This window comes from Ranitomeya variabilis, chromosome 8, assembly GCF_051348905.1.
Source record: "Ranitomeya variabilis isolate aRanVar5 chromosome 8, aRanVar5.hap1, whole genome shotgun sequence".
NCBI lineage: Eukaryota > Metazoa > Chordata > Amphibia > Anura > Dendrobatidae > Ranitomeya > Ranitomeya variabilis.
In genome coordinates this window covers 115,399,683-115,423,647 of record NC_135239.1, presented here as the reverse complement: position 1 = coordinate 115,423,647, position 23,965 = coordinate 115,399,683, and the positions used below count along the sequence as shown (strand labels likewise).

General features: G+C 45.1%; 1 protein-coding gene across 2 annotated transcripts in view; it reads right to left on the bottom strand.

The window, feature by feature from the left end:
* Positions 1-23,479, bottom strand: part of MGST3 (microsomal glutathione S-transferase 3) — a 43,348-nt gene extending 19,869 nt beyond the window's left edge. Inside the window, exons 1-2 of one of the 2 annotated variants that reach the window (XM_077277423.1) lie at positions 23,122-23,479; positions 17,705-17,828 (exon numbers count right to left, since the gene is read on the bottom strand). In XM_077277423.1, the coding sequence (XP_077133538.1) occupies positions 17,705-17,821 (117 nt within the window). In that variant the 5' untranslated portion in view covers positions 17,822-17,828; positions 23,122-23,479. Of the gene's footprint in view, positions 1-17,704; positions 17,829-22,172; positions 22,586-23,121 lie in introns of those variants that run through there. The other variant, XM_077277422.1, reaches the window with a different exon arrangement.
* Between the last annotated feature and the right edge of the window lie 486 nt (positions 23,480-23,965).

Sequence of the window (23,965 nt, the reverse complement as noted above, 5' to 3'; positions counted from 1 at the left end):
ATTGGAAGGTGACATTAAGCCAGATTAATGATGGAGAGGCGTCAATTATGTCACCTATCCATTATTAATCCAATTGTAGGAAAGGGTTAAAAAACACACACACACGATTGAAAAGTATTTTAATGAAATAAACACAGCGGTTGTTGTAATAATTTATTGTTCTCTCAAATCCATTTGCAGTCCCTCGCTTGGCAACATAATAAACGCACAAGATACATACCTTCTGATGTACTGTCAGGTCCAACGATGTAATCCATCTGAAGGGGTTAACTAATATTACAAGCAGGAGCCCTGCTATAATGCAGCTGTGCTCCGTGCTTGTAATTCCCCTGCGAATGAATGAAATGTAGGTCATTGACCTACATTTCCTTCAGTCGCGGTGATGCGCCCCCTGGTGGATGTCCTCATATGACCTGGAGCGTGGGAAAAAGTTCCCAGGCTGCAGTTCATGAGAACATCCACCAGAGGGCGCATCACCGCGAATGAATGAAATGTAGGTCAATGACCTACATTTCATTCATTCGCAGGGGAATTACAAGCACGGAGCACAGCTGCATTATAGCAGGGCTCCTGCTTGTAATATTAGTTAACCCCTTCAGATGGATTACATCGTTGGACCTGACAGTACATCAGAAGGTATGTATCTTGTGCGTTTATTATGTTGCCAAGCGAGGGACTGCAAATGGATTTGAGAGAACAATAAATTATTACAACAACCGCTGTGTTTATTTCATTAAAATACTTTTCAATCATGTGTGTGTGTTTTTTAACCCTTTCCTACAATTGGATTAATAATGGATAGGTGACATAATTGACGCCTCTCCATCATTAATCTGGCTTAATGTCACCTTCCAATAGCAAGGTGGCATTAACCCTTCATTACCCCATATCCCACCGCTACAGGGAGTGGGAAGAGAGTGGCCAAGTGCCAGAATAGGCGCATCTTCCAGATGTGCCTTTTCTGGGGTGGCTGGGGGCAGATGTTTGTAGCCACGGGGGGGCCAATAACCGTGGACCCTCTCCTGGCTATTAATATCTGCCCTCAGTCACTGGCTTTACCATTCTGGCGGAGAAAATTGCGCGGGAGCCCACGCCAATTTTTTCCGCCATTTAACCCTTTATTTCAGCAGCTACAGCGCTGAAATTTTGCACATACACACTACTAACATTAGCAGTGTGGAATATGCAAAAAAAAAGGGGATATGAGATGGTTTACTATATGTAAACCATGTCTCATATCATGTCGGGTTTGTGCAGGAGAAATGAAAAGCCGGCAATTGATTTACCGGCTGTTCACAGATATCGCGCTGAATGAAATCTAAATACAGAATATATATATATATATATATATATATATATATATATATATATATATATATATATATATATATATATATATATATATATATATATATATACTGTATATATGTTTTAATGAACATTTGAGCACATAAATCCATTAGATGTCGGTTTTGCAAGCCTGCGCTAAAATCTCGCAGTATGGATGCCATACGGATTACATACGGAGGATGCCATGCGCAAAATACGCTGACACACCCTGCCTACGGATCACTATTTTGGGAACATTTCACCGTATTTCGGCCGTATTACGGCCGTAAAATACGGACCGTATTGTCCTACGCCGAGTGTGACGCCGGCCTAAGAGTTCAATCGGTCATCAAAACTGACTGTGCACGAAGCAATTCCTTTATACCCTGAAATTGTTAGAGATATTGCCCATGTGGTTACTGCTTTGCCACCAACCCACGTTACTGTAGAGAGGTTGTTCTCTAGCCTTAAAATAATTAGGTCAGATTTGAGGTCATCTATGAAGGTGGAGGAGATACTATTTCTCAGAACAAATTCATAGAGTGCACAAATGCTATTCAGTACGCTTTTGTTCAAAACGTTTTTTTCCCCCACTTACTGCAGAGTGAATACTACATTGTAAATATGCACTTTTTTTGTTCTGAAGTTGTATTCCAGTAAATATATTTTATGTTCTATCTAAACGGCTTCATTATTGCATCATAATAAAGATTAAAAGCCCGATGTTACCATTTTACTACATTTATCACTTAAACATGAGCCATGTATGAGGGAGTCTGCGTTGGAGTCATGGGAATTGAGGAGTCGGAGTTGGCGGTTTGGCTTACCAACTCCACAGCCCTGATCAGCACAGCTATGTACAAGGAAATAAATAACGATCTCTTATGAACGCCAGCCACATGCTGGCTTTCACAGAGGATCTTAACAAGGTACAGGTATGGGAGTCTCCAACAAACCCCCTGCTGTCAATTCAACCCATCGGCGCCCATGGAATGACATGCCTCTTTGTCGGCATGTGTTAAATGGTGCTGTTAGAGGTTAACAGCCTCAAGTGGAGCTCCGCTCTACCTGTGGCTTGTAAAGGGCACGATGGCTGATTAAATCAGCCATCACAAGTGGGGAAAGATGCAGGCTTGGCGTACAAGCCCGCATTAAGGTCAGGGAGCCAGCAAATGACGTACTGGTAGGTCATATGTAGGTTAGGCTACTTTCACACTAGCGTCGTACGTCGCAATGCGTCATGCCGACGTACCGACGCATGCTGTAAAAAAAAAAAAAAAAAAAAAAAAGCACAACGGGGGCAGCGGATGCAGTTTTTCAACGCATCCGCTGCCCCATTGTGATGTCCGGGGAGGAGGGGGCGAATTTCCGGCCGAGCATGCGCGGTCTGAAATGGCGGACACGACGCACAAAAAAACGTTACATGTAACTTTTTTTTGTGCTGACGGTCCGCCAAAACACGACGCATCCATCGCACGATGGATGCAACGTGTGGCAATGCGTCGCTAATGCAACCCTATGGAGAAAAAAAAACGCATCCTGCGGGCAACTTTGCAGGATGCGGTTTTTTCTCCAAAACGACGCATTGCGACGTACGTCGTATGACGCTAGTGTGAAAGCACCCTAAGGGGTTAAAGAGAACCTGTCACCATAAAATTGAAGTCAATCTGCGGCCATCATGTTATAGATCAGGGGGAGCAGAGCAGATTGATATATAGTTTTGTGAAAAAAAGATTCAACACCGCTCATATTTTAACCCTCTGCTTTTTCGGGGATTTTCAGTCCAGTGGGCGGTCCCAATCAGTGACAGCCTTCTATATATAAGTGCTTGTACAGGGAGAGCTGTCAGTCACTGGATGAAGAGCAGGCTTAAATGATTAAAAACAGATTATACTGAATCTTCTCTCACAAAATTATATTATCAGTCTACTCCTACTGCTCTAACATGCTGCGTGCAGATGGGTCTACATTTTCATGGTGACAGTTTTCCTTAAAGAGCTCTGTCCTGTGTGTATGAGAGAAGAGTAGACGTGTTAGGGGACAGACAGATGGCCGTATTTCTCGTGCAAGGTTCGCATTGGAATCCTTGGACTGACAGTCGGCCCTGATGACCGCTCCATAGAAATACATCACACTGTCTCGCTCAGTTCAGGAGAGGTGTACAGCGATGCAATCCTCGCACAAGAAATACGGCCGTATTGAAACCCCACCAGGCTAGACCTTCAGGATGAAGCTTTTTTTTTTACCACCTAGTTTTTCAATGGTTGGACTTAGAGACCCATAACTTTGACATAACAGTTTGGAGTTTTATATTTGACAGGAGGATTTATACTTATCAGCGGCACCATTCAGGAGAACATATAAACTTTTTTCCCTGATATTCCTTCTATGAAAAATAGAAATTCTGACACTAACATTTTAAATTCTACACTAGTCACCTCTTTTCCCATTATAGTTCGCACTGTGCAAAGATTTTTCCAATTCCTGCTGCTGGCGCAGATTTGTTGTGATGGAGACTTGTGATTTGCATCCTATTAAAAAAAAAATAATATAAATATATATATATATATATATATATATATATATCTCAATCCCCATTAAGGGTCTGTGCACACGTTGCAGATTTGGTGCTTGTTTGCAATGCAGATTTGCTAGCAAAACCTGAAGCAATCATAATGCCAGCAAAGTGAATGAGAATCCTGACTAGTGTTGAGCATTCCGATACCGCAAGTATCGGGTATCGGCCGATACTTGCGGGTATCGGAATTCCGATACCGAGATCCGATACTTTTGTGGTATCGGTATCGAAACAACATTAATGTGTAAAATACAACATTAATGTGTAAAATAAAGAATTAAAATAAAAAATATTGCTATACTCACCTCTCCGACGCAGCCTGGACCTCACCGAGGGAACCGGCAGCGTTGTTTGCTTAAAATGCGCGCGTTTCCTGCCTCCCGCGACGTCACGGCTTCTGATTGGTCGCGTGCCGCCCATGTGGCCGCGACGCGACCAATCACAGCAAGCCGTGACGTAATTTCAGGTCCTGAATGCCTATTTCTGCATTCAGGACCTGAAATTACGTCACGGCTTGCTGTGATTGGTCGCGTCGCGGCCACATGGGCGGCACGCGACCAATCAGAAGCCGTGACGTCGCGGGAGGCAGGAAACGCGCGCATTTTAAGCAAACAACGCTGCCGGTTCCCTCAGTGAGGTCCAGGCTGCGTCGGAGAGGTGAGTATAGCAATATTTTTTATTTTAATTCTTTTTACACATTAATATGGATCCCAGGGCCTGAAGGAGAGTTTCCTCTCCTTCAGACCCTGGGAACCATCAGGAATACCGTCCGATACTTGAGTCCCATTGACTTGTATTGGTATCGGGTATCGGTATCGGATTAGATACGATACTTTGCCGGTATCGGCCGATACTTTCCGATACCGATACTTTCAAGTATCGGACGGTATCGCTCAACACTAATCCTGACGTGTCATGCACATGTTGAGCATTTGTGACTTGCAGATTTGGTGCGGAAAATAATCTGCAGCATGTCAATTCTCTGTGTGTTTTGGCCAGCATTTTTCACCACTGACCTCACTCAAATCAGCGCAAAATTGCTCATTTTATGCAGCTGCGTTTTCCTGCCAAGAGATGCAGAGGTTTCTGCATCCATTCACGTAATGTGTGCACGTAGCCTAAGGCCGGCGTCACACTGGCGAGTTTTACGGACGTATGAGCGCATAAACTACGTCCGTAGAACACGCATAACACACAGCCCAATGATTCCCCAAGTCCCAGCTCCTATCAGCCGTATTTTACTGATCCGTATTATACGGTCTTGTACGGCCGTAGAAAATCGCAGCATGCTGCGTTTGTCACCATATTGAGCAAAAAATAAAAAAAAAATAATAAAAAAAAATATCGCCAATGAAAGTCTATGGGGGCGAGAAAAATACGGATTACACACGGACCAGCAGTGTGACCTGCGAGAAATACGCACCGGTGTTAGAGAGAAAAGCCGGTAATTCAATTGCCGGCTTTTCATTTCTCCTTCCCAAACCCGACAGGATATGTGACATGGTTTACATACAGTAAACCATCTCATATCCCCCTTTTTTTTTGCATATTCCACACTACTAATGTTAGTAGTGTGTATGTGCAAAATTTGGGCGCTGTAGCTGCTAAAATAAAGGGTTAAATTGCGAAAAAAATTGGCGTGGGCTCCCGCGCAATTTTCTCCGCCAGAGTGGTAAAGCCAGTGACTGAGGGCAGATATTAATAGCCAGGAGAGGGTCCATGGTTATTGGCCCCCCCTGGCTACAAACATCTGCCCCCAGCCACCCCAGAAAAGGCACATCTGGAAGATGCGCCTATTCTGGCACTTGGCCACTCTCTTCCCACTCCCGTGTAGCGGTGGGATATGGGGTAATGAAAGGTTAATGTCACCTTGCTATTGTAAGGTGACATTAAGCCAGATTAGTAATGGAGAGGCGTCAATTATGACACCTATCTATTATTAATCCAATAGTACGAAATGGTTAATAAAACACACACACATTATTGCAAAGTATTTTAATGAAATAAAGACACATGTTGTTGTAATATTTTATTAGACTCTTAAGCCACCTGAAGACCATCGTCCTGAAACAAAGTAAAAAAACCAAACAACAATATTCCATACCTTCCATCGTTATGTCCCACGATGTAAATCCATCTGAAGGGGTTAAATCATTTTACAGCCAGGAGCTGTGCTAATGCACTCGCTCGTGCCTGTAAACCCCGGGTACTGAAAGGAAAGCTGGGTGATCTGTAGTTACCTTGAGTTGCGGTGATGCGCCCTCTGCTGGATGTCCTCATGAACTGGAGCCTTGGAAAAGTTCCCACGCTCGAGTTCATATGAGGACATCCAGCAGAGGGCGCATCACCGCAACTCAAGGTAACTACAGGTCACCCAGCTTTCCTTTCAGTACCCCGGGGTTTACAGACACAAGCGAGTGCATTAGCACAGCTCCTGGCTGTAAAATGATTTAACCCCTTCAGATGGATTTACATCGTGGGACATAACGGAAGGTATGGAATATTGTTGTTTGTTTTTTTAACTTTGTTACAGAACGATGGTCTTCAGGTGGATTAAGAGTCTAATAAAATATTACAACACCCTGTGTCTTTATTTCATTAAAATACTTTGTAATCATGTGTGTGTGTTTTATTAACCATTTCGTACTATTGGATTAATAATGGATAGGTGTCATAATTGACCCCTCTCCATTATTAAACTGGCTTAATGTCACCTTACAATAGCAAGGTTACATTAACCCTTCATTACCCCATATGCCACCGCTACACGGGAGTGGGAAGAGAGTGGCCAAGTGCCAGAATAGGCGCATCTTCCAGATGTGCCTTTTCTGGGGTGGCTGGGGGCAGATGTTTGTAGCCGGGGGGGGGGCAATAACTATGGACCCTCTCTAGGCTATTAATATCTGCCCTCAGTCACTGGCTTTACCGCTCTGGCGGAGAAAATTGCACGGGAGCCCACGCCAATTTTTTCCGTGATTTAACCCTTTATTTTACAAGCTACAGCGCCCAAATTTTGCACATACAGACCACTAACATTAGTAGTGTGGAATATGCCAAAAAAAAAAAAAAAAGGATATGAGATGGTTTACTGCATGTAAACCATGTCTCATATCCTTATCCTGTCGGGTTTGTGAAGGAGAAATGAAAAGCCGGCAATTGAATTACCGGCTTTTCACATATATCGCGCTGAATTAAAATTACACACATACATATACACATACATACATACACACACACTGTATATATGTTTTAACGAACATTTGAGCACATAAATCCATTATATGTCGGTTTTGCAAGCCTGCGAGAAAATATCGCAGTACGGATGCCATACGGATTACATACGGAGGATGCCATGCGCAAAATACGCTGACACACCCTGACTACGGATGACATACGGATCACTATTTTGGGGACTTTTCTGCGTATTACGGCCGTAAAAAACGGACCGTATTTACATACGTTGAGTGTGACGCCGGCCTAAGGCCCCAATCCATCAAAAGCAATTCAGCCAATTCAGGAGTAAATTGCTTTGAAAAAGTCAAGTCAGAGTTGCATAACAATGCTTTACAGCTTGGCGTTTCCATGACACTTTCTCCCAGCTCCGTCAGAGGGTGCGGCCGCCCCAGTCCCACCCAGAGCTACACTACTGTTAAATATATCAACGCATGCAGTGCACAGACACAGTTAAACTCTGCGGCAGAGCAGGGATAATCTCCTTGCACTGCTGCTGCTATGGCGCCCCCCCCCCCACGTTCAACTGTATGGCATTTGCTGATACAGTTGAAAGCAATGATGAAGGAGGAAGCATGAGCTGACACTTCCTCCCCCATCATTCTTCCCCAGCGTCTGACGTCTCAGCGCGATGACATCACTACATGGCGTCCTCTACGCCGAGATGTGCAAAGCTTCAGAAGACAAGCTGCAGAGACAGGAGTAGCATGGAATGAGGAGAGGTGAATATTATATTTTATGAACATTGTGGTGCACATAAAACTGTGCTGTTGACTATATGGTGCACTCTACTGTACAGGCTATGGGGTGCACTCTACTGTACGGAGGACTATGTGGTGGCTATTATAATATTTGGAGGGCTATGTGGGAGCCTTTAAACTGTATGCAAGCAATTATGGAATGCGGTGGTTTGTGTGGGGTCCTTCATACTCTGGAGGGCTGTGTGGGGGCCATTATAAACTGCGGAGAGGTGTGGGGCCATTATATTGTATGTAGCCCCATTGTACTGCATGGAGGGCTGTGGGGGGGGGGGGGGAAATCATGCGGTGTTGAGGTCACCATACTTTTCCAGGACAGTTGAGGGGTGGGGTACAGTGGGGTCATCATACTGTGCATGCAGAGGGTACTGTGGAGGAATTCACTGTAGGGTTATCTTAGTGTTTGTGGGCAAAAGGGGAATCTAGGGCTACAATATGAAGAAAGTTATGGGGCACACAGTAGGTGCAGTAATACCGTGTTTCCCCGAATATAAGCCAGTGTCTTATATTCTTTTTACCCCCAAAAGTCCCACTATGGCTTATTTTCGGGGTATGGCTTATATTAGCCAAAAAAAAGGCGACTTTTTTTTTTAACCAAAAAGTAGCTGTGCCATATAGTGCTCTGCACCGTTCATTATTGCCCCATAGCTGTGCCATACAGTGCTCTGCACCATTATTGCCCCATAGCTGTGCCATACAGTGCTCTGCACCGTCCATTATTGCCCCATAGCTGTGCTGCTGCAATAAAAATAATAAAACACATACTCACCTCTCTTGCTTGCAGCTCCTCAGCGTCCCGTCCCGGCGTCTCTCCGCACTGACTGATCAGGCAGAGGGCGGCGCGCACACTATATGCGTCATCGCGCCCTCTGACCTGCACAGTCAGTGAGGAGAGACGCCGGGAAGATGGCGCGACGCCCGGCGTGTGGAATGCGGACAGGTGAATATGTAATACTTACCTGCTCCCGGCGTCCCGCTCCTTCCCCCGGACAGCTGGTCTTCGGTGCCGCAGCCTCTTCCTCTATCAGCGGTCACCGGCACCGCTGATTAGAGAAATTAATTATGCGGCTCCGCCCCTATGGGAGGTGGAGCAGCCTATTCATTTCTCTAATGAGCGGTCCCACGTGACCGCTGAACAGGGGAAGAGCTGCTGAGCCAATCAGCGCTCGAGATGCTGGGGAGCCGCTGGACCAATCAGAGCTCCGGCCGGGGCACACAGAAAGTTAACCCTGCACTCGGGGCCACTAGAGAGAGGACAGAGGGGACCGAGGCAGTCAAAAGGTACCATGGCTTATATTTTCCACGTGTTTCCCACTACGGCTTATTTTCGGGGTATGCTTATATTAGCCGCCCCTTCTCTACCCCCCACTACGGCTTATTATCGGGGGTGGCTTATTTTCGGGGAAACACGGTAGGGACACGTATGGCAGCAGCGGCTCAGCATTGGGGTATAAGCAGGACAAGCAGTTTGTGCAGGTGTTGGGACTAGATTGAGACAGTGCCTGAAATGTGATAAGTCAAATGTGTCTGTTGTAATCTCTGCATCAGAGTCCTGGCTGGAAGAAGTTGCCATGACAGTCTTTGCCAGATGGAAAAGACGGGAAAAATGATTGACTCCACCAGAAAGAACGTCAGCTGTAAGCCACTATATAACTGTATTGAAATCACTTGCATGTTCTGCAGGACTGATATCTACCACTATGTGTCACCATATGGCAGTAATATCAGTGTTGGTCTTTGTATAGAGATTTTTTTTAGTAACAGCTGTCATCTGCTGAGGTTTTCCTACATCCACTATCAGGGTGCGCCACCATATTTGTAATCAGTGTTAGGGCTCATTTCCACTTGCGAGAATAACAGACGAGTGCAATCCGACAAAAAAAAATAAATAAAAATAATCGGATTGCACTCGGACCAATGTTTTTCAATAGGTGACATCTCATTTGCAATTCTTTTCTCAGCCGAAATCGGACTGAGAAAAAAAAAAAAAAAAAAAAAAAAAAAAAAAATCGCAGCATGCTGCGTATTGCTGCGAGTCTCGGACGAGACTCGCCAATGCAAGTCAATGGGTGCGAGAAAAAAAAAAACGGACGGAATACGGACCATCCATTTTCCATTCATTTTTTACAGATACCTTACCATTCTGTGGCATAGAACACTGTAAATGGTCCTGTAAATGATTGTCAAAAAATTGTTGCAGAGAAAAAAAAAACGGATTATATACGGATGTAAAACGGATGGTGCGATTAAAAATTGCATTGCACTCGCATGACAATCGCAAGACAATCGCATACTTTGCATCCTATTTTTTCGGTCCAGATTACGGACCGTTTTTGTTCTCGCAAGTGGAAATGAGCCCTTACATACCTTCTGAGGAAGATTGGCCGAAACGCTAGTCAAGGGGTGACACTGACTCAATCTGTGGTCTTGGGTAACTACTTACTGTCTGCCATATTTTGGCTATATACACTACCGTTCAAAACTTTAGGGTGACTTAGAAATGTCCTTATTTTTCAAAGAAAAGCATAGTTTTTTCCAATAAAGCTAACATTAAATGATTCAGAAATACACTCTATACATTGTTAATGTGGTAAATTACTATTCTAGCTGCAAAATGTTTAGAATTGAGAGTCCTCAGTGGTTGATACCTTCTAATGGCTAACTGAAAAGATGGTAACAAATTGCAAGCTTTCGAGACTACACAGGTCTCTTCATCAGGCAAAGACTAAAAGTAATTCTGAAGAATCACATATTTATGCACAACATAGCACAGAAAAAGAAAGAAAGAAAAAAAAAAAAAAAGAAGAAAAAACCATGGATAAAACAGGTGACATGAAGCAGAATTACCATGAGTGATAAACAGTTATGTCCATAAATATTGGGCCAGTTCTCAGATAAGGAATGTTTTATTGTCCTCTGATAGGGATCTAGTTCTGTTGTGATGACCCCTCATAGTCTGAGGGGCAAGTTCCTTAGTTGATGTAAAAAGACATAAATCCGTGCGACACATTCATTCCTGCAGTGAGAATGTCAAAGGTCATCATCAATTTGTATTCCCATACTCTGTCTCTCTGGGATTTGAAGCTACTTTTTAACACAAGTAATTTCATGTCCATAATGTTATGATTTGGGAGACAAAAATGTATTGCCACAGGTAGATCCATTCTTTTTTCTCTTATTGTGTGGCGGTGAGAATTCATTCTTGTTCTAAGCTTTTGCCCTGTCTCCCCCACATACAGACCCCCAGTTGGACATTTAGTACAAATAATTAAGTACACCACTTTAGAAGTGATGCAGCTCAAAGTCCCTGGGATCTTGTAGTCCTGATGTGAATTGGGGATCTTTATCTTGTCCGTGGTCATTATAAATGGACAGGTTTTACATTTTTTCTGGTTGCAAGGAAAGGTTCCTGCAGCTGTTGGAGAGGACAGGGAGCTCTTGACAATGATGCTTCTTAGATTTGGGGGCTGCCTAAAACACAGCAGTGAGGGGTCTGGAAAAATGGATTGTAATCGGGCATCTTTTTGTAGTAAAGGCTGTAATTTCCGTGCAGCTCCCCTTAGCGCCTCCAGATTTGGATTGTAGGTGACTACTAGAGGTACCCGGTTATTTTCTTCTTTAGCTTTGTAATGTAGCAGGTGATTCCTTGATAGTCTGGTGGCTCTTGTAATCTGGTTTTCAATTGTTCTTGGATGGTAGCCCTGATTCAAAAAGGTCTTTCTGACAAAAATGTATTGCCACAGGTAGATCCATTCTTTTTTCTTATTGTGTGGCGGTGAGAATTCATTCTTGTTCTAAGCTTTTGCCCTGTCTCCCCCACATACAGACCCCCAGTTGGACATTTAGTACAAATAATTAGGTACACCACATTAGAAATGACGCAGCTGAAAGTACCTGGTATCTTGTAGTCCTGATGTGAATTCTTGATACCATTTGTTACCATCTTTTCATTTAGCCATTAAAAGGTATCAACCACTGAGGACTCTCAATTCTAAATATTTTTCTATCTACTGGCTAACACTGTACCAAGATATATATCTTTCCTGTATCAAAATGGAGGATACCAGAATGTACCGCATCTTTATGGAACTAAAACCACTTCTGAAGAAACGTGGACAAATGGACAGCGACATTTTTTTCCTATCTAAATGCAAAAAGGAGAATCTAATTCCCAAAGGACTCTGGATTACAAACCCAATTCTTCATACCTACAGTACCCATTATGCACAAAACCTGTGTCACAGGACTTCTGAGAGATTAAGGAATCATCTTTTGCATGTCTGCTACAGCATAAAGAGTAAAGTCCAAGGGCAATTTGAATCTCTGCGGAAAACACTTACAGAAGACACAGAGCAAAAATTACAACAATATTGCAACAAACTACGGACCCATCTAATTTATAACAAGGAAAAGAAACTGCACAGATTGCGCCTCAATTCAGGACTCTATACAAACAGATACAAAACAAAGCCAAAACCTGACAACTTGGACAACCACTCCATTCCAGACACAAAAGCATCTAACTGTGTCATTAATCTCTCAGATTATAAACCCAGCAAAGTGGAACTGGCCGTGCTTTCCAGAGGACTCTCATTTTGTCCTACTAAGGCCCTGGATAAAACTGAACTCTGCAGTGATATGGAACATTTTTTTCAGGAGACTGCGCCTGAGGGAATATTTTAATGATACAGAAGATTCAGAACCCACCTGGAATGTAGGAAAAGGGATCCTAACAACAAAGAAGAGGTCTGACTGGACACCTCCACCTGGACGCAACCCTCATTTGGATAACTATATAGACTCCTTCAGACATTTGATAAAATCCACCATCATAGATACTAACAGGAGACAAGTATCCAACATCAGTGCCCAGGAGAGAAAGGCCATACAGTCTCTGAAAACCAACAAAGAAAGTAGTTACCTACAATCCAAATCTGGAGGCGCTAAGGGGAGCTGCAAGGAAATTACAGCCTTTACTAGAAGAATGGATCTACCTGTGGCAATACATTTTTGTCTCCCAAATCATAACATTATGGACATGAAATTACTTGTGTTAAAAAGTAGCTTCAAATCCCAGAGAGACAGAGTATGGGAATACAAACTGATGATGACCTTTGACAGCCTCACTGCAGGAATGAATGTGTCGCACGGATTTATGTCTTTTTACATCAACTAAGGAACTTGCCCCTCAGACTATGAGGGGTCATCACAACAGAATTAGATCCCAATCAGAGGACAATAAAACAATCCTTATCTGAGAACTGGCCCAATATTTATGGACATATAACTGTTTATCACTCATGGTAATTCTGCTTCATGTCACCTGTTTTATCCATGGTTTTTCCCCTTTTTTTTTTCTGTGCTATGTTGTGCATAAATATGTGATTCTTCAGAATTACTTAGTCTTTGCCTGATGAAGAGACCTGTGTAGTCTCGAAAGCTTGCAATTTGTTACCATCTTTTCAGTTAGCCATTAAAAAGGTATCATCCACTGAGGACTCTCAATTCTAAATATTTTTCTATCTACTGGCTAACACGGTACCAAGATATATATCTTTCCTGTATTCTAGCTGCAAATGTCTGGTTTGTAATGCAATATCTTCATAGTTGTATAGAGGTCCATTTCCAACAACCATCACTCCAGTGTTCTTATGGTACTTTTTGTTTGCTAACTGTGTAAGAAGGCTAATGGATGGTTAGAATACCCTTGAAACCCCTTGTGCAAGTATATTAACACAGCTGAAAACAGTTTGGCTGATTAGAGAACCTATAAACCTGACCTTCCTTTGAGCTATTTGAGAATCTGGAGCATTACATTTGTTGGTTCCATTAAACTCTCAAAATGGCCAGAAAAAAAGAACTTTCATGTGAAACTTGACAGTCTATTCTTGTTCTCAAATGAAGGCTATTCCATGAGAGAAATTGCCAAGAAACTGAAGATTTCCTACAACGGTGTGTACCATTCCTTTCAGAGGAGAGCACAAACAGGCTCTAACCAGAGTAGAAAAGAGAAGTGGTAGGCCCCGCTGCACAACTGAGCAACAAGACAAGCACATTAGAGTCAGTAGTTTGAGAAATCGATGCCTCACAGGTCCTCAACTGGCAGCTTCATTAAACAGTACACGCAAAACGCCAGTGTCAACGTCTACAGTGAAGTTCATTTTTCTCCTTATTAATGTACACTCCGCACCCCTCCGTCCTGACTGAAAAAAGAAACAAATGTAGAAATTTTTGGAAATTTATCAAAAAAGAAAAACTGAAATATCACATGGTCATAAGTATTCAGACCCTTTGCTCAGACACTCATATTTAAGTCACGTGCTGTCTATTTCCTTGTGATCCTCCTTGAGATGGTTCTACTCCTTCATTGGAGTCCAGATGTGTTTAACTAAACTGATAGGACTTGATTTGGAAAGGCACACACCTGTCTACGTAAGGCCTCACAGCTCACATGTCAGACCAAATGAGAATCATGAGGTCAAAGGAACTGGCCAAGGAGCTCAGAAACAGAGGCAAGGCAAGGCAACGAAAATTCCCCAGAAAATGGGAGTGGAGGTCAATAGACAAATTTGGGGTACTACAGAGAAGCCAAAATTTTATCGATTTTGTTAGTGAGGGTCTCAACTTCATCCTTACACAATGCGTTTACGTTTTTGGACGCATGGTATGTACAAGAGGTAGGTACCGCGATGGGGACTCAGGCAGCATGTACCTTTGCAAATTTATTTTTGGGCCTTTTCGAGGAGATACATATATGCCGCTAGTAATAGCTATCTGAAGTGGATTAAGTTTTACCGGAGATATGTTGACGATATAGTCATTGTATGGGACGGAACAGCAGACATTTAGTGATTTTGTGTTGTACCTTAATCGAGACAACAGAATGAATATGTCTTTTATGTCGTCTTTCGGTGGGCAACGCCTCGAGTTTATTTACGTATTGGTGGAGATAAACCAGTAGCAACCAATATGATATTGCATTACAATAGCTTTCATCCTAGACATGTCAAACAAACCTTACCCTATAGTCAATTTTTAAGGGTGAGGAGAGCGAATAACACGGATGAGGGCTTCTTCAAACAATCTGCAGAGATGGAAGTAAGATTTAGGCAAAGGATATCCTGAATCTTTGGTGCGGTCTGCGTCAGAAAGCAAAAAGAGGTGAAGTGGTTAGGAGGAAGATCACTGGGCATATGGTAGGAAAAGCAAAGGAGAAAAGGTTCACATTCTGTTTTCGATATAGTACAATGGATCAACAGATACGCTCAGCCATAAGGAAGAATTGGCACATTTTAGAGCGAGACAAGGACATTGCAGATGTCATAGCAAGAGGTCCATTAATTGCAAATAAACGCAGTGTGAGACTAAGGGATAAGTTTGTAAGAAATCGTATTGTCAAACGAGACGGAAACTGGCTCAGTGCAGGCATCCCTAAAGGTAACTACAAATGTGGCCATTGCCTTTTCTGTAAGCAACACGTCACAGAACGGGTTTTGCGGATGGGGGCAGTAGATCATCTAGTGACTGAATTTATAACATGTAAGACAGATCATGTGGTATATGTGGTGTTTTGCCCGTGCAAATACTATTACATAGGGAAAACAATACACCCGTTGTATGTTAGGTTCCGGGAACATTGTAAGTCAATAGCATCCGGGAAGGGAGTCCCAAGATTGATCTTGCATATTAAGGAGAAGCATAATGGAAACCCTAATGTATTGATGCTTGCAGGGATTGAGAAAGTGAACTTACCAGCCCAAGGAGGGAACCTGGATAATCTGTTGCTGAAAAGGGAAGCTAGGTGGATCATGCGCACTGGCGCAATGGGCCCACTAGGCTTCAATGATAGGGTAGATATGGCGGTGTTCCTGCAGTAAGTAAAACAGCTAGTGTGTCCGGCTGTTGCTTTATAACGTATGACCATTGTGTGTGCGCAGGTGGTTGGTGTAGTATTTGAGCGCATACAGGTACTTAAATGTGAATGAATAAACCTCTCTCCTGCCTAGTCACAAAGAAAAAGATTTTTTTTTTGTGGATTAGGCAGGAGTGAGTGAAGTATTGATGTTTCTCACTGTCGTTATGGATGCTCGGGATGACGTGTAATGATTTTGTTTTTAATTGTGCATATTTTAATGTTTTGTATTTCTGGTAGTGTGGGAGGGGCTGGACAGGGGGGGGGGGGGGTTGGGAAGTGTATTGTGGCCGGTATATTTCCTTTCCCTTCCATGCCTTCACACATACTGACCCGTAGAAGCGCAAGCACAGCGCGAAACGGCCGTCGATTGCTCCTGCTCGCATGAGCTCCTTTCCTCACTCCCCCGGCCATGAAGCTTTTATATGAAGATTGAATAAAGATTGCCAAATTTTAGATCGGTGAGTGCCTTATTTTTTCTTGCCTGTACTATTGGAATCGTCTGCTTCATTCTGAAGAGCTCCCGATCTGAGCATATGTGGCTGGCAGTGTAATGACTGTTGATTAACACCTGGCTCCAGGAGTGGAGAGGCCTTAGCTTTGTTCAGACAGTGCCGTTTTTTGTCTTTTTGGTCGAGGATATACATGTCCAACCCTGGTTTCATCTTATCCTATCAAATGCAGATTAGAATCTATACCGTAAGCGAGGCGCCTACTCGGATACAGGGTATATACAGATATTTCCCATGTTGCATAGCACATAGAAATATTGATGTATTAAAAGGAATCCATCAACACTTTTTTGGCAAATCATGTAAAAATATCATTCAATTTAGTGTCAGCTCTGCATTATATAAGTACTTTTTATACCTCTTGACTCCCCACCAATGATACATAAATACCGTTTTTATTCCTCCAGCGTTGTATTTAAATATGCTCAGTCTGGTCCGATGGGTGGGGCTTATTGTCCGTCCCACCCCGTGGCTTGCTCTACACATTTCTTTCGGGTAATTCCTGCGTTCTCGCAGAGTTACCGCGCGTGCGCATTCAAATGGTCCCTCGCGCGTGTGTTGGGCAAATGATAAAAATCCGTATTGCGCATGAGCCGGCATATGCCATGGCTTTCTATGGCCCGGAAGTACAGAAGTATACTTCCGGGCCATAGAACGCAATCGTATATGCTGGCGCATGCTCAATACGGCTTTTCGGCATTGCCCACAGTTGGACAAAGCATACTGCGCACGCGCGAGGGACCATTTGAATGCGCACCAGTGGTAACTTTACGCAAATGCAGGAATTACCCGAAAAGAATGCGTAGAGCAAGCCGGGGGAGAGACTGACATTGTGTCATAGTCAAGGGGTATAAAAAGTACTTGTATAATGCAGAGTATAATGCAGAGCTGACACTAAATTGAATGATATTTTTACATGATATGCCAAAAAAGTGGTGACAGATTCCCTTTAAACTTGAATGTTGAGTCACATGAGAGCCTAGTCTTGTGTAGCGGTATATGATACCAATCATTGAAACTTTATCCCACACACATTTTGGTTCAGGGTATCTTCCATCTGTATTTTACATATTTTTATTATATTAGTATAAAGAAAAGTTAATTTAAACTCTTGTAGTTGTTGGAGGACCTTTTCTTTTGTAGGTTATTATCTGCTGAGATTCTCCTACATCCACTATTAGGGGCGCCACCAGATCTGTAATAAGCGTTACATGCTTAGGGGCTCCACTCAGAAGTTTTGCCCCACTGAACCAAACCCCAGCTATGCCTGACTGGAATAGTTGGGTCACCATCTCACAAATACTTCTACAAGTAGCTTTGAATCCCTTTATCATTTGCATGTGCAGCCTGAAATAAAGCTATTCCATGGTGTGAAGGCTCCTACCTCTACATTATACTTCTTGCGGGCTTTAGAAACATTTATTGCAAGGTGAGCCACCATTACAAAACTGGCTGCACCAGTCAGGAGCACGTAGCCATGTTCTTTGGAAAGGACGACCATTCTGAGTCTGTAAGACAGAAAAAGGGAATAACGCATTAAAGAAGATTTCAACAACAGCTTCTTTCCTTCAGAGAGGAACCATCGTGTTTACCTAATATATAGTCATTAGTGCAATGATCCAGCAACCCCAAAATATCAGAATAGAGCTGAAAAAGAAGCTTTCTGGTTTGTTAATTTACATGAACCTTTCTGAAAATGCTTATGGCTGAAAGGGGATTAAAGGGGACGTGTCACCAGGTTTGGCCGATATGAGTTACGGCCATCACCTTTCAGGGCTGATCTATAGCATTCTATAATGCTGTATTTCTGCCCCCAACCCAACGTGTAGGAGAAGAAAAATAACTTATTATACTCACCTGGGTGGGCGGTCCAGTCCGAGGGGTGTCGCAGGGCGTGGTCCGGTGCCTCCCATCTTCTTATGATCGCCGCCCTCCCGCTTGCTTCATATGGATGACGCAACCCTACATCATCCACACAGTCTCCTCAGCACCGCGCTTCTGTGCAAGTGTACTGATCTGACCTGTTGAGGGCAGAGGAAAGTCCTGCAGTGCGCAGGCGCTGGGCCTCGGACCTTTCCCGGCACCTGCGCACTGCGATGCCGAGGAGACTGTGTGGATGATGTAGGCTACTTTAACACTAGCGTCGGGCTCGGCCCGTGACAGTGCGTCGGGTCGAGGTTACCGACGCTAGCGTTCTCTGCGCCGCACAACGGGGGCAGCGGATGCATTTTTCCAGCGCATCCGCTGCCCCATTGTGAGGTGCGGGGAGGTGGGGGCGGAGTTCCGGCCGCGCATGCGCAGTCGGAAAAAAAGCAGACCGTTGGGAGCAAAAAACGTTACATGTAACGTTTTTTGCTCCCGACGGTCCGCCACAACACGGCGCAACCGTCTCACGACGGTTGCGACGTGTGTCAATGCGTCGCGAATGCGTCGCTAATGTTAGTCAATGCAGAAAAAAATGCATCCTGCAAGCACTTTTGCAGGATGCGTTTTTTCGGCAAAACGACGCATTGCGACGTATTTCAGTTAACGCTAGTGTGAAAGTAGCCGTAGGGAGGCGTCATCCACATGAAGCAAGCAGGATGACAGGGAACATAAGATGGGAGGCGCCAGACCAAGACATGCAGCACCCATCGGACCAGACCGCTCCCGGGTGAGTTTATAATAAAAAAGTTATTATTCTTCTATTGCAGGTCGGATCAGGGCAGATATACAGCGTTATAGAATGCTGTATATCAGCCCTGAAAGGCGGTGGACGTATCTTATATCGACCAAAACTGCTGACAGGTTCCCCCTAAGCAGTTAGTTTAAGCCATGTGGCTATATAGATATGTATTGCAGGGCATGTAAAATGCTCAGCACGTCTCCCCTCCCCTTTGGAATGCACTACCTAGGTTAATATGATTAATCCCCAATTCCCACAGTTTTAAGCGTGCCCTAAAAACTCATTTGTTCAGTCTGGCCTACCGCCTCAATGCATTAACCTAACTATCCCTGTGTGGCGTAATAAAAAAAAACAAAAAACATTATCAGGTTCTTCGCATCATGTTCTTATACACTTTATGCAGTTAATAGCCCTCTGTGTCTGTACTGCTACATACTTAGGCTGTTAACGGGTTCATGCAGCTTTACATGAACACCCGATTTTTACACTATGGCTGGGCCTGACAGCGAAAGCAATTGTTACCATCCACCTCTCGTGTCTCCCCTTTTCCTCATAGTTTGTAAGCTTGCGAGCAGGGCCCTCATTCCTCCTGGTATCTGTTTTGAACTGTGATTTCTGTTATGTTGTAATGTCTATTGTCTGTACAAGTCCCCTCTATAAGTTGTAAAGCGCTGCGGAATATGTTGGCGCTATATAAATACAAATTATTATTATATTATATATTATAAGTGTCACCATTACACTTATTTTCAATTTGCCTTGAAAGGAAAGCTTGGAGGACGACACTGGCCTATGTACATCCGGGCAGTAACAAAGCACAGACTGCACTGTGATGATTGGAGGCTTCTCTGTGGAGAGCTGCCAGGGAGCACAGAGGGGTAGGGGCAGGGCACACTGGGTGATTAGCACGTCAATTCTGGGGCACGGCAGGCTGAGCTTACAAGGATTGTGCACTCATTTTCCATATTCATGCTCCAGATGCACAGTCACATTTTTATTATATAGTTAAATGTATCTATGGTTCAACCTCTGAAAATCACGTTTTACTGGTTGGACTTGACATTTAGGGAAGCCACCAGTAGGTGGCACTAAAGACAATTTCTTGTCTGCAAAGAGTGGACATTTTGCTTTCTTTTCCCTTTGTTTCCCATAGGAGATAAGACTGTGAAGGGGCTGTTCTCAAGATGCAGTACCCGAGAACGGCCACCACACAAGGTATAGCGCTGTGGTGGTGCATCTCCACACATTGTACTTCCAGAAGTAGATGTAGTCAAGGCCCCCCCGATCTGATATTGACGGCCTAGATGCTTTTTAACATTGTTATCCAGCTACATCTTCCTTCACTCGAAAAGGTCCCTGATAGTCTTGCAGAAATTAATTTTAATGCATTGGCTGCAGCCAATCATCAGACTGAGTGGCCAGGTTTACATGTATGACACCTGACTGCTGAGTGATTGTCTGCAGATGGCACTTAAATCCTGTAGGTGAATTAGGCTACTTTCACACTTGCGTCGGTACGGGTCCGTCGCTATGCGTCAGCTCGACGTACGTTGTGAAAATGTGGCACGACGTGGGCAGCGGATTTTTCAACGCATCCGGTGCCCAGTCTAAAGTCCGGGGAGGAGGGGGTGGAGTTTCGGCCGCGACATACGAAAAACGTTCACTTGAACGTTTTTTCCGCTACGACGGTCCGCCAAATACTGATGGATCCAGTGCACGACGGACACGACCGTGTGGCCATACGTCGCAATCCGTCGGCAATACAAGTCTATGGGAAAAAAGCGCATCCTGCGGGCACATTTGCAGGATCCGTTTTTTCCCCAAAGCGACGGATTGCGATGTACGTCACACGACGCAAGTGTGAAAGGCCTTAAAGAGAATCTGTCACCCCAAAATTGGCCTATAAACTAAGGCCACCGGCATCAGGGGCTTATCTACAGCATTCTGTAATGCTGTAGATAAGCCCCCAAAGTATCCTGAAAGAGGAGAAAAAGAAGTTATATTATACTCACCCGGGGGGCGGTCCCGCTGTGGTCCGGGGTCTCCCATCTTCATACGATTCCCTCCTCTTCTTGTCTTCCTGACGCGGCTCCTGTGCAGTACTTTGACCTGTTGAGGGCAGAGCAAAGTACTGCATTGCGCAGGGCCTTCTCTGACCTTTCCCGATGCCTGCGCACTGCAGTACTTTGCCCTCAACAGGGCAGATAAAGTACGCCTGCACCGGAGCCACGGCAGGAAGACAAGAAGAGGACGTCATCGTAAGAAGATAGGAGGAGCTGGACCGGGAGCGCCCCTGGGTGAGTATAATCTAACCTCTTTTTCCCATCTTTCAGGTTACATCGGGGGCTTATCTACAGCATTACAGAATGCTGTAGATAAACCCCTGATGCCGGTGGCCTTAGTTTATAGGCCATTTTTGGCCTTTAACAGTGAAGTAATGGACCGTCACTACCTGCTCTTATGGGTTTTTTTTAATAAGCATCCCACATAACCGCTTTAATGTCTATGGTTAGATAAAGGGTACAAGTACAGAACAGGGGCCATAGGGCACAATGTGCAGTCACTCTGCCCACTGCAGGCTTGGTGGTCCTCACATTGCCAGCATCCCCTGTGGTGACCGCATACTTCCGACCACACGCCAACTAGAAGTGCTGGGCCTCACTCTATGCAAGTGTGTGGAGCGAGGCTGAGCTCGTCTAGTCGGCATGTGTGCCGAGGATTCACAGGGCTGCAGTCACAGAGTAACCGCAGGCTTGGAGACCAGGGCGGAGAAGCATTTGGGACCACCAGGACAGAGAAGCTGCTTGGTAAAATAAGGAGTTGGAGAATCCCTTTAAGGCTGTGGTGACCCCTACAGATCCGGCACAGACACCATTGTTCTTATAGTAACAGAGGTACGCACAGTCCTGACCAGTCCCATCCCATAGGAGTGTCCCTAACAATCAGGCTTTCCAGAGCATTGCCCAGGGGGATCTGCCGGGAGTCCCGAGGCCTGGAGGTGGGGTCACCGCCATAGGGGGCGCCATACCCGCCCGGCCAGTCCCAGCAGCGCCAGCGCACACGACTTTCCAATATCCCAATGTCAAGGTTACAGGAAGTAGAGTAGAGAAGCAGCAGAGCGGCGCCAGTGCCGGAGCTGCGGCCACACACTGGGCCGAGGAGCACGGTGTCCGCTGCCGTCCCTTACCTTACACTGCAGCCCTCACTACGACCACCACCACTCTGCCTGCGAGCCCTGAGTTACGACTAAAGGTCAGGAGGAGGAGCTACAGGTGGGCGGGTCTCGGCCACGCCCCGTCCAGGGCTGGGTGCTACTGTGAGGGAGGGAGCCGCTTCCGTGCAGCACCTAGTGTCTGGTGTGACTGGTCGCGCCCGACAGTCACAAGTCCGCTGCTGGTTTCTGCACGCCAGGGGCGGGCCTTCTGCTCATCGGGGCAAAGGGCGAAGACTAGTTGGGCTAGAATGGCGTCCTGAGGCCGCAGACAGTGCTAGATGCCCGTGGTGACGTGACTACGTGCCAGCCCCATCAGTACAGGAACACGGCAGACAGCGGCCGCTCTGTACAGTGGTGTCACATGGACATATGAACCCCTGCACCACACACTGCGAGCACTGGGGGGAGTCATAAGTCTGCAGTCACACAGAGTAACAGCAGACATCGGCTTGGACTGGACAACCCCTTTAAGGACATACCAGGAGAGTTGTAGGTTTGAGACTGGACTGGAGGTTATACATACCCCCAGTGTCGGACTGGGGTGCTAAGTCCCCACCAGTAACATTGACTGTGGGGGCCCACTTTTCATCTGCATACAAATATTATGACGCGCCCACAGGGTAGTGGGGCTCTCGATACCGGGTCCGGTCGCAAAGGGGGATGTCACGGTGGCTGCGACCCGGTCCATGGCCCTGGGCATCAACGCTAAAGGGGTTAATGTTCAAAGTTTGTCGTGACGCCACCTGTGGAGTTGGGTCAATAGAGGGACCGACACTGCATTAGAGGGGTCCCCTGGGGGATGTTGCGGCAGCCCAGATGTTACACTTCCCACAGGTGAAGCGGGGTCCCCAGGGGTCCTATGGTGTAGGGCGTAGATGGTACAGCTGGTGAATAAATGAGAGGAGACAAGTGATGTCCTTACCTGGTTTACTTGTGGGTGAAAGGCCACAGTCCAGGGTACCAGCAACAGATTGGATAGGAGTCCGGGCAGTCCAGAGACAAGCAGGATCCCTTGGGAGGTCAGGTAGGAGCCTTCCACTCTGCGCTCACTGTCTCTGAGGTCCCTGCTGCCACTAAGTGTCTCAAGCAAGGTCAAAGTCCATGTAATTCAATGCTCTCCTGTTCTGCTCTGTGTATTATAATCCACATAAGTCTCAGGTTCCCGGATTCTCTGTGCACTGACTCCCTGGGGCCTACTCGTGGCCTCCTGGAGTCCTGTTTCTCCACTGTGCTCTGTCCCTGTCTGTCCTTTCACAAAGACTGTCTACACTAACTGAACTAGCTAGCTACTCCTCCAAACCAGGATCTTTATACAGGGGAGCTGCCCTAAAACAGGGTCTTGAGCCCCCCCTCCTGGCCTGGAATTGGAAGGTGTTGTATGTGTGTGATAACCTACCAAAGGGAATTTCACTTGTCTCCAGACAGAGCACTACCCTCCCCGAGAGGAAGGCATCACTACGGTGGTACCCGAACTCCTGGGGTGCCACATTTACAGTACCCTCGTTCCCAAATGTACCTATATCTTTATATAATAATAGACTGGGTAGTTTGGTTAATGAATGATGATAGGCTGTTTTTTTATGTACAGAGAGAATCAATTTAATTATGCCAAATAATGCCCATATAGTGGGTGTAGAAGGGAAGTGCACCCAAAATGTATATCTTTATGTAACACCCCTTTAGGGCTACCACGGTAAACTGGGTGTTATGGGGGGTCTCACCTCTCCAGGGCGCAGTGCCTCCACCCGAATCTTGATTGGAGCTCT